The 16153-nt window shown below is 38.6% G+C and overlaps 1 protein-coding gene across 5 annotated transcripts in view; it reads right to left on the reverse strand.

Annotated features, from left to right (window-relative positions):
• The window catches only part of IARS1 (isoleucyl-tRNA synthetase 1), a 114683-nt gene that overhangs the window by 73961 nt on the left and 24569 nt on the right, over window positions 1–16153 (reverse strand). For all 5 annotated transcript variants that reach the window (XM_052776156.1, XM_052776160.1, XM_052776159.1 and 2 more), the window contains 4 exons: window positions 12685–12745; window positions 11033–11128; window positions 4881–5003; window positions 3342–3433 (listed from right to left, as the gene is read on the reverse strand). In XM_052776156.1, coding sequence (XP_052632116.1) covers window positions 3342–3433; window positions 4881–5003; window positions 11033–11128; window positions 12685–12745 — 372 coding nt within the window. The remainder of the gene's footprint in view (window positions 1–3341; window positions 3434–4880; window positions 5004–11032; window positions 11129–12684; window positions 12746–16153) is intronic.

A 16153-nucleotide genomic window follows, 5' to 3' on the forward strand; every position in this document is an offset into this window, starting at 1 on the left:
TCTGAAATTTAAGTCCTAACACCTAAACAAAGGGAACAGTTAACTCCTCACACAGCAGCAAGATCACATAAAAAAGTTTCACTGAGCATCTTGTTTCACATGTGCTGAAGAATGATGAATTGCCATCGCATACAAGATACTGAGTTACTGGAAACAAGAAGAATAAAACCTGGTAATAACAGTTTCTCACATGGTCTTAACATATTGCAAAGAGAATGCTGGGACAATAAACTGGTACCCAACCTCTATCAGGAGTAAGCAGCTGACAGGTGGGGCTGACTGAAGACAAGCTTTAGTGCAAAAGTAGCTTCAGACAGAAGGTATCCATGAAAGAGAAGCAGATGAAGCCCTAACCATTTCCCAGGCTTTCAACCCAACACTGTAAGTTTATAACACTTGATAACTATTCCAAAGCACCCACAGAGCACTGTTTCCACCTACACTAAGGTAGTAAGGGGAGATGGCACGGTTTCCCTGAACATTTTCTTTCTTCTAGCTGTAGTGCCAAGCAGTGCCTCAGCAGGAGACAAAAAGAACAATATACTGAAAATCTGCCCAACCAGTGACATCTTACACATTTCTGCCCCTCGTGAGTGGTGAGAAGGTTGAGGAAATCAGATTCAATTCTTTGCTGTAGAATCAAATGAGAAATACCCATTACTGGTTTGTTTTCCATCAATAGAAGACAAGGGAAAAACCACCCAGGCAGACCTCAAATCAGAGACTGAAGCTTACAAAATTCCTGCCTAAACATTTCTCTCTGTCTGAACTGAACGATGTTTTGTTCCCCTTATAAATACATCCTTTAGAATTGTATCAGAGGAATCAAAGCACCTGAGCAAATTGCCTGTTCCCTAGCAGTGCCACAATAATTAGCATTCTCTGAAACACAATCTTTATACTTGAAAAGAGCAAGATCATTCTCTGTGGACACTACACACTCCCAATAGTTTTCTCATATCTGTTTTGGACTGCACGGCTGTTTAAAATAAGTTATTGTGATCTTATTCCCATTCCATTTTCTCTTAATTTAGAAAACAAATGATAGATAACTGACCACGCGCTATGAAAGATGCTTCTTAGCTTTGCTTTCACTGGCTTGAAAAAGACAAAGATCTGTATCTGTCAATGATAGAGCTTCCCAATATTGCTTCCTAATAGAATGGCACGCAGTAGCTGCAGTGGACACTTCAGCTGTCATGCTAGTTACCTTTGCTATTTCAGTTGTTAAACTGCTACCTAGACCATATAGACTCTCAAGATCTCACATGTACATAAAGCAGTTTAGACCAATGATCTCCATCTTCAGCAATTCCAATGAAGGGGAATTCGAACTGAAAACTATCTGCTGTGTACTTACCAAGTTGTTACTGTTCCTCTCTCAGATTTTAAAGTTTAGTTGACAGAAAATTACTACATATCACAATAACAAGAAAACGTAGAGAAGGACCCTAATTTCATGATAGGTAAAAAGAGGGAAAACATCTCAACATACTGAGGATTCAACAACTGCCTGGTTTCAGGGAAAAGCATGAACAACAGTACATTAAGTAGAAGAGACCGATTTCAAAGTTTTTGTCCATTAATCAAAATAACTTACAACTATGTTTGAAGTTAAGAACTACTCTTCTACTTTTAGCATATTCTAATTATGGTTTGATTTGTGATGGCAGTGAAATGAGCTTTTCAAGTAGGATCCATTATTCTGTTCTTCCCACCAGATAATTTGCTGCTAGGTGCTGCCTGCAACTTATCATCAATCAACAAAAATGTCAACAGAGTGGCAGGATTAAGTATGTTCTACAGAATCAGCATTTCTACATTACTAGCTTGTCTCAGAAGGCCATGACTGTACATTTGAATTGCTACATAGGAAAAACACCAGTATTGCTTGGTTTGGGGCTGCCATTTTTCCAAAACTGTCCCAAATCATCAAGGACGTTAACACTTGCAGAGTAATTCCCCTTCTTCCTCTAGGTAGCTGTTAGAAACAAACCAATCACTTTATTCAAGAGCAAGTGAAGGTTATTCTTGCTATAGATCAAAGATAAATGCACACTGCTAAAACGCTTCATCTAGTAGCATTAAAGCTAGACAAAGAGAAAAGCTTTTATCACAGTTATTTCAGTACAGGTGCTGTATGCATCAGATTGACTTAAAATGTTCAAGTCATTTCAGATATGAAATTAGGTATTTTTTGAAGTGTGTCTTTACTTGCAATAAAACAATTTAATACAATATTCCTACTAAAAGTTTACTGAAGTTTCTCTTTTTAAATTTGACATTGTTCAGTGTTTTTCTCAATTTTGCAATAGCAATCGTATATGTTTAAAACCAGACAGGACACAAATAAAAACATGCTTCATTTCTAGATTAAATTTGTCTAGCCTGTATTTCTCATAACCAAAACTGCTTATGTTAGCTTCCTATACGGAAGGCCCATGGAGACTTGCACGTGGAGTCCTCCTTCAACCTCTGCAGAATTCCCAGTCTAACAAGGAAGACTCGTGACAGGCCACTGTGCTGAACCACCTATGTGACATTCCAGAGCTAATCTTGAATTTCTAGTTGACAAAACCAAACATTTCTAAGAAGTCCCCACAGACATTATAAACATGTCAACTGCTATTTCTGATCAGAGACATAACCATTGTTTGTGAACTCCATTGAGGAATGAGCAGAAAAACATATTTATGTATTACACTTACTACCAACTGCAGTGGATAAATGCTAACTTTGATTTTAATCAACAATACAGACGCTTCCACATTATAAGCAACTGGGCTCTACCAGACTCCAAAGAAGTAATTTTACAAGGTTAAAAAGAAGTTAACTATGTTTACAGCTATAATATAGCCATTTCATCCGAAATATGGAAAGTTTGAACACAAACATTTGAAGACATTCTGCGATCTACTTATTTGGATACAATTCAAAGGGTACAAAAGTGTCCTCTTCCACCATTCAGTACTTAGCTGCTTAGAAAATAAGCTTTTTAGACTTATTATAGCCATCTTCAAAGGGTAGTTAGCAATACTACGTGCAACACTGAAGAATGAGAAGTTCAAACTACAAAAACACACCTGTAAAATCATAATAGAAAAAAAATCAGCACTACACTTAAATTCATTAGATTTATGGCCAAAAAAAATTAATTTACTTGATTACTAAACCAAAATTGGAGCTCTCCTAATTCAATATTCTTGATTCCTGTTACTTTTAGTCTTGTTTAAAAAAAAAAAAAATTAAAGTAGGTCAAGGGAGGGGAAAAATGAGACAAACCTGAAGAACTACTCAGTTAGAACCCTCAGTCTTAAAGCCATATGCACTTCTCTCCTTACCTCCAGCAGAAAGGATAGCTGTGCTTAAAACTACTGCTGTGAACCAGTCTGCCTTTCTCTTTCAGTACTTTAATGATGTTCTTATCTGCATCCTAAAAAGACAGAACAAAAAATTGTCCTTGGAATACAAATTTCACTATTTCAATAAGCTACTATAGGATTTGTCTCCAGTACCCAGATTAAGAAAATCCCTACAAATAATCCAGCATTTACACACACAAAAATTCCAAAAAGTTTCTATACAATTTATGCATTTACTGCAGAGGCACTGTAAATCACTACATTTGGAAAGTTACTGGCTCTACAAATCCTGGTATACAGCATCAGTCCTTTTTTGCCCTTAACTCTGTTTCTCATACACACAACTGCGTACAAAATTCAGATTTTCTGCAGCCCTAATACAAGCCAGAACTCATATTATTTAATACCTTAAATCTTTTATTGAGTCTCCTGATTTTGTGTCAGGAAGTCACATAGTGCTTCTTACCTAATACTTAGATTTCACTACAACACATTCCTCTAATGTGACTACAGTTACAGAAGTTGAAGCATCTTTTGTAATACCTTACTAACTAAACAGGATTTACATTCTAAACTGGAAGTGAAAGTTGTATATTGATAATCAAAGACAATCTACTGAACAAACAAGTGTCAACATGACATTAAGAAAGTAATAAAAATACAAAGATTTATGATACAGCAATATTCATAAGCATAATAATTCAGCATCATAAGAGTATTTTCCAAGAGCTTTAAGTTCAGATTCCTACCAGCAAGAAGCTAAACGTGTAGTCTCCAGTGTTCTTATTTGACCTAATATATAGCAGGAAGCAATGACAGCTGTTTGAGTTCAAATGCAATATAAGTTTTTTAAGTCTTTTTCAAGTAAATGGCACTTACAGGAACATGCTTCACTATCAAACTGTAGCAGCAGGAAACCGACTGAAAACAATTTGTTTTCTTAGCACATAGAATTAAAGAGGGACTGCTTTCTATGGATTTGCGTCTGTAGCAATCTGGAGTTCCTATGGGTTCCTTTTACATGGATTCTCTTGCATCTATTGGCAAGTAAATTCACATTGCAACACGTCCCACAAGTGGGGAAAATGACTGGATTTCTCTCCTCTAACAAGTCGTGTTACACTAACTGGCTGGTATAAAATTGATGATATCTGTGAATTCAGAAGTCATCCAGAGGTAAGGGAGGCCTCTGCACACTTGCCTAGAGACTGCATGTGTAACATTTCCGTAAGAAACAAGGGAAAAGTGAGACTCTTTCTGCAGTAGATGCAAACAGGGGATACTCTTCTTCCCTTTTGGTACTAGATACACAGTATTAACATTTCAAAATTCGTTATTCTTCAGATATTGTAATAAACAATTGCAACATTGTTGCAAATGTTAAAACACATTTTGATTTATCCAGATACCAAAGACACATTGAAGAAAAAGCCGCTTAGGGAAAGAAAAGAACACTTCTACCATATATAAAATTTATCTTGAATAAAGTAGTCATTTACTTTCTCCAAGACCACTAACCTTCACATACTGTCCAGCAAAGTCAGTCACTTCTGCTGTGAAGCAGCCTGATGCATCAACGGGACAAACGGGCACAGAATCTTTCTGAATGATATTAAAATCCATGCAGACTCTGTAATCATCCTACAAAGAGAGACAAGTGCCAAGTTATAGAAAAACAAAATACTGGTTAAAATATCCATCCCCGGAAGAAGAAATTAAATATTAAATAGAAAATGTGATGACTAGACAAGAATAGCAAAATCTCAGCCTTCACTAATACCAAATATGCAGAGGAAAATATGTATTTTACAGCATTGTAGTTTTATTCATCAGAGAAATGATGACTTCTTCAGAATATATGTGTTTTCTCTCAGCTAGTAGAGAGGATATGTGCATGTGCTTCTGTGCATATAGATATACGTTCATGTATATACACACATATTTTATATGTGTGCGTACACACATACATACATGTAGTCAACACCTGCAGGCTACTACTGCATGGCAAATGAACCGACAACCACTGTGCCATGTCCTTGTACCCGCCAGAGACTTGTGTCTGTTTAGCACACAAGCCTGCATGGCATTTTTCAGAAGGCAGGTTGTTTTAATCAATCAAATTCTGGAACTCCACATAAGAAATCCCATTTTCTGAATGTCTTAATGATCCAAAGCCTTTAAATCTGTATTTCTCAATCTTTGTTGGCCCGTAGGCAAATCTAACTGACCAAGAACCACACATGGACAACATCACAGTTTATTTTCCTGGCCAGCCTCCACTTAAATTTTTAATTTCCTGTAGCAGTAAGAAAAAAAAAAAATTAAGAAAAAGAGGGTCACTTCAGGCTTTCCTGAACATAACTGAACAACAATGGTATCTTAGAAAAGATTTAAACAAAATTATTAGGGGAATAAATCCATACCTTAACCAATTATCACTCCAGATTACCCACTTTCTTGCCTGAAGGCTACTGGGGGTGGGAAGGGGAAGGAGAAGGGGACAGCTGCAGATCAGTCACTCTCAGCACATTCACAGAATTGCTTCCTTTTCCTCAAAAAAAAAGGCCCTGTCTAAGCCTGTATCAAGTCAGGTTGCTTTTTTAAGACTTAGAGGTTTCTGTATTGCTGCTCCGACAAAATGGGGGAAACCACAGGCTTCAGGGACAAAAACTGAAGTTTTGTGTAGCGTGAAACAGAACCTGCAGTGACCCCGCCTGCCAAAGCTGGCAGCCGTTGAACTGTCACCCTCCACAATGCTTAGAGCTCATTTACCTTTTGTAAAATGCAGTAACTATTTCATAGGAGTTGCACTCTAAAGCAATTTGTCCACCTTGATCAAGGAGACCACACCAGAAGCAAGCGTATAAATAAACGTTAAATAAGCAAGCGCTCCATAGCTAGCTGAATTCTCCTTTCCTAGATATAACCAACACAGGTGAGCCAACTTGTAGAGCGACAGAGCAGGGTTTCCAGATCCTTTGTGGTCCTCATCCTGTACCTTCAGGCCTACCCCCTAGCCCCTGTAGTTACCAGCTCCCTCAAGCCAGATCTGGCAGATGTTGCCTGTTGATGCACAGTATATTTTACAGTGATGAAAATAATCCATAGCAATAGTGAAGTTGGCTACTTCATGTACCAAGGCATTACAGGTAGAAACGAAAAACCACTTCAGCTACAGCACTCATTTACTCCAGACCATAGTCTCTTTCCACTCTCCAGCAGCTGCAGACAGCCATCACAAATATTCAACCTCCACTTGGTCAACCAGCTTCTTCAGTCAATAGATTAATTGAGATAAGCCCATTCTCAGTTGACCTTTCATCAGCTATTATTCCTGAGATATAGCAAGCAGACTGCAGTGTTTAAAATGTAGGCCAGATGACATAACTAACGTCAACCCTGATTTGGCAGTGAATTGTAAAAGGCTTTGAAGAAGCAGCCAGCAAAGACTACAAAGCTTGGCACGCTCACAACCTAGCTAAAACATAATAACAAACCTTCCACTTCGCAGGACCTAGGTCAAGAGGTGGTTCAGTTCGATTTGCATCGCTGATGCAGCCAATGATATATAAAGGGCTTTGCTATTTTGGTTTTCTACAGTTAGTTCCTTTCTTTTGAAGAACTCAAACTTGAATGTAGAAGCTTTCCTGACTGACCTGCCATTTGATTTAATGAAGATTTGCTTCAGTAACCACAATCCAAGAATATTTTCAGCCACATACAGAAATCCACAAATGCTAAGCTCCACTGGAAAGCTAAGACAAATTTCAATTCTTTCCAGGATACAAGTCATAGTGTTCACTTTTGTACCCCTGCCACAATTAAATCTCTCAAAAGATTACAAATAAAAGTTGTAATAAACAAAATGAATGAAGCAGAAGCTATTAAACAGCTCATTGATCAGAACTCAAAGCTTTTCTATCTGAAATTAAAAAAACAACAAACAAAAGCAACAAAAACATGAAGTCAAAAGGTTCACCTTCAGCACCTCTTAACAAAAATCAAGTATACTTTTGCAATCTACTGAAAAGAAAGTGTAACAGTAATATATCTGTGAAACTTCTGTGACTCAGTTTGAGCAGGCACTAGAAGTATAGGGCTTGTATGCAAATTGAAATGTTAGTAAAGCTTTTTAAGTTGACTGTAGATGCATCTACATATGATGAGATGCCTGAGCAGCTGAATTTTAGTGTCATGTTAATCTGGAGATACAATGAGTTTACAGAGTTTTTAATACAGGTTCGTCTTGTTCTGTGAGCTTTAATTTTGATATCTTTTGAACTGAAATAGAGTGCTCTGATATTGTGTGGCAGATTGTATTTGGCAAAAGCATCACACAAGACAATGAAACTACATATCCTGGAACTAAATGAAGGTGAAATTTTACTTTAAATTTTGTTGGAGAAGGAGACATTTCTAAGCTATCAGCAATACAGAATATGTATCAGTAAGTAGGATTAAAAAAACCCTTACTTTCTAACCCTATTTATCAAAGGGACTTACTTATGTTGAGGGGAAGGGTTAGAGACAAGATATGACACCTCCTGTGAAGGACTGTGCTCTACTTCTTCTCCTCTGACCCTTGCCTCCTGCTCCATTTACGCCTTTCCTATTCACCTTCAACACAACAGTATAGGAAGTTGCAGAGAAGGGAATTAATTAGGAAGACAGTCCTGCCTACAATCATGAGTTATCTCCCTTCTTTCATCTAAGCTTGTCTAAAGGCAAATATTTAATGCCAACTGTACTGGCTTTGGGTGGCAAGGTTTTGGTAGCTGGGGGGTTACAGGGGTGGCTTCTGTGAGAAGCTGCTGGAAGCTTCCCCTGTGTCCGACAGAGCCAATGCCAGCTGGCTCCAAGATGGACCCACCGCTGGCCAAGACCGAGCCCATCAGCGATGGTGGTAGTGCCTCTGTGATAACATATTTAAGAAGGAAAAAAAGTTGCTGGGGCACAGAAGCTGCAGCCGGAGAGAGGAGTGAGAACATGTGAGAGAAACAACCCTGCAGAGCCCCAGGTCAGTGAAGAAGGAAGGGGAGGAGATGCTCCAGGTGCCGGAGCAGAGATTCCCCTGCAGCCCGTGGTGATGAAGACCATGGTGAGGCAGGCTGTCCCCCTGCAGCCCAGGGAGGTCCACGGTGGAGCAGATCTCCACCTGCAGCCCGGGGAGGACCCCATGCCGGAGCAGGTGGGTTCCCGAAGGAGGCTGTGACCCCGTGGGAACCCCGCGCTGGAGCAGGCTCCTGGCAGGACCTGCGGATCTGTGGAGAGAGGAGCCCACGGAGCAGGTTTTCTGGCAGGACTTGTGACCCTGTGGGGGACCCGCGCTGGAGCAGTCTGTGCCTGAAGGACTGCACGCTGTGGAAGGGACACACGCTGGAGCAGTTCGTGAAGAACTGCAGCCCGTGGGAAGGACCCATGTTGGAGAAGTTTGTGGAGGACTGTCTCCCGTGGGAGGGACCCCACGCTGGAGCAGGGGAAGAGTGTGAGGAGTCCTGCCCCTGAGGAGGATGAAGCGGCAGAGATAACGTGTGATGAACTGACCATAAACCCCATTCCCCGTCCCCCTGCGCCACTGGGGGGAGTGGGGGGGGCTAGGTAGAGAATCCAGGAGTGAATTTGTGCCTGGGAAGAAGGGAGGGGTGGTGGGAAGGTGTTTTGAGATTTGGTTTTATTTCTCATTACCCTGCTCTGGTTGATTGGTAATAAATTGAGTTAATTTTCCCCAAGTTGAGTCTGTTTTGCCCGTGACAGTAATTGGTGAGTGATCTTTCCTATCCTTATCTTGACCCACAAGCCCTTTGTTATATTTTCTCTCCCCTGTCCAGCTGGGGGGGGGGGGGAGTGATAGAATGGCTTTAGGGGGCACCTGGCATTCAGCCAGGGTCAACCCGCCACAGCAACACATGTAACACTCAGTATTCTATACAGAGCCTAGTGTACAATGATAAATTCCCGAACTTAAACCAGAACCCTTTGTGAGCCTTTCTGAACAAAAATAATCAGTGGGCTATCAAAACTGAACAACATGCATCCCGAAAGAAAAAGGTAGCAGCACTAAGTGCAACATAGCGTGCTATGCAATTTCCTTCTAAAGGTAGTACAGCCAGTTGACTCGGGTCTATGCATCACGCATTATAAAGTCAAGCTGCTCCTCAGCTACCGAGTGCAAAGGTTTTTTTGTGATGTTAGCGCTCTTCTTCCTCACACAAACATTTTATGCGTTTTTTTGCTTTGCAATGCATTTAACTGATACTCATGTTTTTAAAAAGAATGGTTTTAAAGATAATTGCTGACTTCCCAGGAGAGAGAGACAAGATTTTTTTTCCTCTGTGTTTATACAAATCTCTGCAGGCTTACAACAAAATCAAATAAAAGAAGGCAGATAATCCTTGCTCTAACTGGCCAGTCAGGCTTTCCAACAAGCTGTTTCCAGCAACTAAACTGTATTGTGCAAATACACAACAAAACAATACAGCAGCCAAGGGAAAGTTTCTTCCAGAGCTCCTTCTCTATTAGCTCCCTATTCTCTTCCTTTACTCCATCTCCTACAGAAAAAGCTCCTCAATCAAAATCAAGTCTGCTCCCTCACCCCTCAGTCATGTCCTTGCAAGATTTAGCTATAGGGGAGTGTCTGAGGTGCAAGTACTGTGACAGGCTTTAGACTTCTTAAGACACCTTTACCAGTCACCATTAATTTCTTTATTAACTAATAACATACAGCCCAGTCTAATTTTCTTTATTCACAGCTGCATTAAGCTAGGACAACTTTTCATGTCAATGTTCATCTTGACAAGGGAAACACCACCACAATGGATGCACCCTTGAGAAAAACGCAGAAAAAAAATACAGAAAAGGATGGGACACATGAATACAAAGAGGCCTATTACTAATGCCAACAGTTTCTGAAAATGATGGTAGAACTCATGGTCCAGGGATTGCTAATTGCTAGGCATTGGCAGCTCTATTGCAATTTTTTTGAGGGCATCTTTGGATAATGGCTGAAGACAGGACACTATACAAAAAGGACAATGAGTCTAAACTAGTGCATTTAATTAATGCGTCTAAAAACTGAAATGATTAAATCCATGAAAAATTATCCCTCTTGACCTTCAGAAGAATAGACTGAGGGAAAGGACAATAAAAACAGAAAAAAAGAATGGAGTGCAACAAAATCCTTTCACACCAAGGGATAAAGTCTCAGACAAAAGCAGTCAAAGCATTTTTCCCATTCTCTAAAAGCCCAATGAGTAATGAAATTGAAATGCTGAAGAGGGGCACTGTGCTGAGCAGAACTGCTGTTACCATCCAAAATTACCACTTAGCAAAGCCAGTTTTGACCATCAGTGCAACAGATCATTTCTTCTCAAAGCTGTAAATTTAGACTTTGAGAAAAGCTAAGATCAATGACACTCAGAAGATACAGTGGCGAGTTCACTTCACATACCACAACAAAAACGAAATCAAGGGACACCTAAAATCTCCAGTCTAGCACACAAAGGGCACTAGTGAGTGCACGAACTCATTAGAATACAATGTAGCATTGCATTTGTACATTTTTAAGTAGCAAATGGGAGCACTGTTTAATATCATAGTCACCCAGTAGCTGGGAAGCCAAGCAATGTGTGTTGGAACAAAATTAACATTACAGATACATGGTTCATACTCACAGCACCAAAATAGGGGGCCTGATGTACAACACCTGTGCCTTCCTCCTCCTTCACGTAACTGTCTACTACCACAGCAAAGGCACCTTTATCTTTGCACTGTAACACAAAATACGTATGTATACATATATATATAGCAATGCAGAATTCTTAAGAACATGGAGGAGCCACTAGCCACCTGCAAGAGTAAAGAACTGCATCAAAAATAAGTGACACAGTGAAATGTGACATTCCTAACATTATTGAATCATTTCTCATAGCTAAGACACCCAGGCTGTATACTTCATTTAAACAGTGTCAAATGTGATTAAAGCTAAGACCTCTCCAGAAGGCCTCGTAGTCAATTCTCTTCAAGCCACAGATCTTCACACAGTTGTGTGCTTAACAGACTACAAAACAATACACTTCTCTAAGTGAGGATACAAACAAGAAAGCTACAGGGATTCTATATACAGAAGTCTCCTTGCATTTTTATGTGTCCACTGTACCTCCTAATTTTAAAGAAGTTTGCTTGTACAGTCATATATTTTATTTCTGCCAGAGAATGAGAAAGTGGTAAGTAAAAATAAAAAAAAAAGAAAAAATTGCCAAGAAAAGATCTGACAATTTTCAGTGTGTTCAGTATGTAGATAATGAAAAATAAAGAGCTATTTTCTATTCCTTAATACAAAAGTATTAAAAAAAAAAATCACTGCAGTCACAGCTGAACCAAATATGTTACAAAGTATTAGGTTTGGCTTGCTCTGAAGAGGGATATTTTGAGATAAGACATCCATTCAAAAAAAAAAAAAAAAAAGCAGATGCCCATCTGTTCCTTAAAGTACAGCGGGACTCAAAAAATTTATCCATTCCAAACCTTTACACCTGCAGTCCCATTTTTCAGATTCAGCTTGGTGTTTGACCTTTCTCTAGAAATAACAGGTCCTGCTCCCTACAGAGGTTTTCTCACCTTTGCTGACTTCAGCACATGCTTCAGAACAGATGGTAGTCACAAATGGCCAAATCCCTTATATGAGTTAACAGCTGCTTGTCCAGCAGTACTGTAACCCACTTAAACTCTTTGAAAAATTTAATCCATTTTTAATCAGAATTTTTTTTTTTAATATATAACCCGCTCTCTTATTGCTACATATTCTATTATCATCTGTGATGCTATTAACTACACTAGACTTACGCAGTGCTTAAATGCTGCACAGGACATCCATAAAAAACAGATATATCAGTAGTTATCAAAGGCTTTTAACTCTTCAGTGAAAAACACTATATGTCTGCAACTGTTATCCACAAAGTCATTCTCTTGTGAATACAAAATTTGTGGACTTAATAGGCAGGCAACAGAAGCTCACCAGATGAAAAGTTGAGAGAATACAGCCTATTTATTAATGTTTATTGGAAGTTTCTCCACAATCTGAAATTGAACTACTATTTATCACTGAATTCTTACTCTGGGTGTATTTAAAACTTAAGGGACAAAAATACAGAAAAAAGTAAACTTTCTGTTTTTCAACCTTTCACTAGGATTTTGAACTACTTTAATACAACCTGGGGTTTGTTACTAGAACACAAGATTTTTATAATATAAACAAGGAATACTGAGAATGTTTTTTATTTTTGTCTTTGTATCCTGTATCAAACACCAAACTTGTTCATCTTACCTGAATAAAATATTCAAAGAGTGGTTTATATTTCTTGCCTTTAAGAGCAATGCCAGGAAACCTAAGGAGAAGGATTTACATGAACACAGATTAACAACTTGAAAATTGCTTAGTCAACTGGTAGGAATGCTATTTTTTCCAATTTCCTTTTTCCCCATCTCTAACAGAATTTGACTTGATAAGGTGAAGAAAAAAGTATTTCCTCAATAGCTTGCTTCTCATTTTTACAACTCTTTGGCAATTTGGACTTGGACAAAAACTGCAACATGTCTTAATGCATCTCCGCTACAGTCAACAAGTACACTTGTACCTGATGGTCTTTCAATCAAGCAATCATTGTAAATTAATGTAGGAATTAAACATTAATAACAATCACTGTCTGGTAAAGCTGGGCAAGGAGCTTCTGGATAAAATGCAATTTCAATTTAACATTCATAACATAGCCCTATAGCTCAGCATGTTCAACAGAACTAAATAAGCACTGATCCAAAAAACCTAAAAGTTACATGCACAGAAGATTGTGATACAGGGTACTGGAGCATTTAAAGCTTGGATGGCTCATTCCTTATTCTAAAACTAGGCATCCAAACTCTCCACGGGTGTCTCAGGGAAAGATCCAGACAGGACTGACTGAGGAACCAGCTGAGCCAGACAAGAAATGCAAGACAGAGACAGAGCCTGTAGATCTCGCTCTCTTCAGACTTCCGACAACAGTTGACAAAAGACAGTGATTGGGTTGGGATTCACCGCTCAGAACTCTACTGAAAGTGCTTAAATCATCCATTTCAGGAAAAAGTCTAGTTAAAACACAGCTTCATCTAATAGATGGGATAGCTCTCTGAATGTGTCACAGCTGTGGTCTTTGCCTATACTATCCTTGATCCACATCTTCCAAAACAATGGTCAAACCATAAAACACTTGACTACTTCAAAGTGAGGAACTCTTCAAAGCTGTTTCATTGCACAGAAAGGAACTCAAGCAGTTTTTAATGCTAAGTTAAAGAGCATGACTCCTCAGCTCAGCATACATAATATCCACTAGGAAAAGGAGAGATTTCTATTTTAAGCCACAGCTTCATGGACAGTTTATATATTTTATATTACATACAGCCTTAGGAATGTTTGAGGTGCTTAATCAGGATCAGATGAGAGAAAAGCATCCCAGTGCTCAGCCACACAGATGTGGGAATGCTCCGACACAGAATGTGAAGCACTAGAACTGGCCTTAAAAAAAAAGTTAAATTCTTATTTAATGTAAGTCAGTGAAAGGCAAGGGTTGCGGATCGCATTCCTGATTTTCTCTTTTGAGATCTGAAATACTTTGATAAACAAAGTCCTGAACTTCAAGCTGAAAATTTATACAGTGCTGCCTTCTTGTGACCTAAGTTATAGTAATAACAGACTCACTTAAAATCACTATAGTAAACCTTCACTCTTAAGAGATCAGAAATCCTTTTTTTGATTCTCTAGAATCTAGAGACAACAGTGGAAAATAGTTTAAAGAAATTAAGTGTTTAATATGCAAATAGACTGAAATGTAACACAAAGGAAGGAAAATGCTCATCAATCATTTCATATCTACCACTGCTGAATAAAACAACAAGCCACTCAATGGCCAAAAGTGGGGTAATATATCAAGAGCAATCCATTTGTGCAAAGCAGCCGAAAGTATTCTGATAAAGATGGTAGCCATCTCATCAGTGAAACAAGTAAGTATTCCCATTTGCTCTCGCACAAAAACCTACCATCTGCATCTGGGAAGAAAAGGGAGAGAAAAGTCAGGTTTGAGGGAGGGTGGGAAGGCTGAGAGTACTCAGGAAGTTCAGATGACTTCAGATACAGAAAATTTTCTATAAGATCACTCCTTGACCTCAGCCTGCCACCTGGTATAGAGCAAGTGTCATGAATTTCTCCCTCAAGGGCCTAACTGCCTGAGAATTTAGAAGTGAGCTGAAGAAAGAAAAAAGTTAAGAGTAGAAATGGGAAAGTTCATTTCCATGAACTTATACACTCATAGATCTAAATCTTTAAAAGATCCATTCAACTACCAGCTACCTCTTCATTGTCTCACATCTCACATTTGAGAGAAGTAATTTATTACATAACATGAAAATTGGAGCATGACCAAAAAAAACCCATCTTGAGAAGACTGTAGCACTAATACAGAAAGAAGAAAAATATACTGCTCTGCAAGGAGAAAAAAAATTGCTAGCACCCTTATGCATAGGTACGGGGCAGGATCAAAGATCGGGGGCAGAAATTAGAAATACAACTAGCCAGGGACATAAGCAATGACAACTGAAAGCTGTGTATGATTGTCTTAAAGAACAGGTACTTCACAATTGTGATCAACACACCACACCAAAAAAGGCTGAAACGTTCAGTGCATTCCTGGATACAGAATTTGTAGTATTCCATTAAAAGAAGGATTTGGAACCAAAAGACAATAGATAATAAGTTTAATACACCTACCTTGCTTTTTTTTTTTTTTTAAGTCTAAAGGAAATGCATTCAGAAATTTTTAAGAAAATAGAGATCTTTTCGTAGAAGGCTTAGTTTTTAGACACTGAAGAGGTTTCAAAAGACTGGAAAGGAACACAGTACCTATACTTCAAGAGAGAAATGGAGTACTGATGGACCTAAAAACCAGTCAGACTAGCATAACAACTTGATTCAACTTAAGTGATTGAATAGTTTTTAAAAAGCAAAGTGCTAAAAACATACAATATGAATTTGTCAAGAATAAGTCACACCAAGCCAAATTACTTCTTTTTAGGCAGACCAACTAGCTTAGATAGCAAGCAAGCAGATAGATTTAAGTCTTAAGGTTAGTAAGACTTTTGACACTTTGACATACCATTCTGACACACACAAATATTTTAACTGGGTGACTGTATGTTTACATGGACACACAACCACTTTGAGAAAAAAAAAAGTTATTGTTAATTCAGTATTAGACTGAAAGAAAATTTCCAGTGGTATCCTGGCAGAGACTATCATAACGCTGACACTATTCAATGTTTTTACTGATGACTCTGAAAGGAGGAAAAAAATCTGGAGATCAAAACTTCTGTCAACCCTGAAGAGTGAGACCACTGAATATCATCTTTATAAATTGAGTACTGACTTAAATTGCTACAGAGTAAGTGATAGATGAAGAGAACTCAGTTGGGGGGGGGGGGGGGGACAAATCAATGCAAATACAAAATAAGAACTACTCAGTTGTCACAGTATGAGGCATCATGGTAGACAACATCTTAAGCAAACATTCCAGCTCTATATTCCCCTAATTCAATGACTACATGCAACTGCTTAGCTGAAATAAGACGTATCCTTTTTGTAAATGTTTTTTATGTGTAAAGCTTTCAACTGCTTGGTTAAAAAAAAAAAAACAAAAAAACCACACCACAAAAACCTGATGCCAGGGAAGAAGGGTTGTTATTCTCAAAAAAATTTCTAGTCTTTTTGT

Source organism: Harpia harpyja, chromosome Z (genome assembly GCF_026419915.1).
Source record: "Harpia harpyja isolate bHarHar1 chromosome Z, bHarHar1 primary haplotype, whole genome shotgun sequence".
NCBI classification, from domain to species: domain Eukaryota; kingdom Metazoa; phylum Chordata; class Aves; order Accipitriformes; family Accipitridae; genus Harpia; species Harpia harpyja.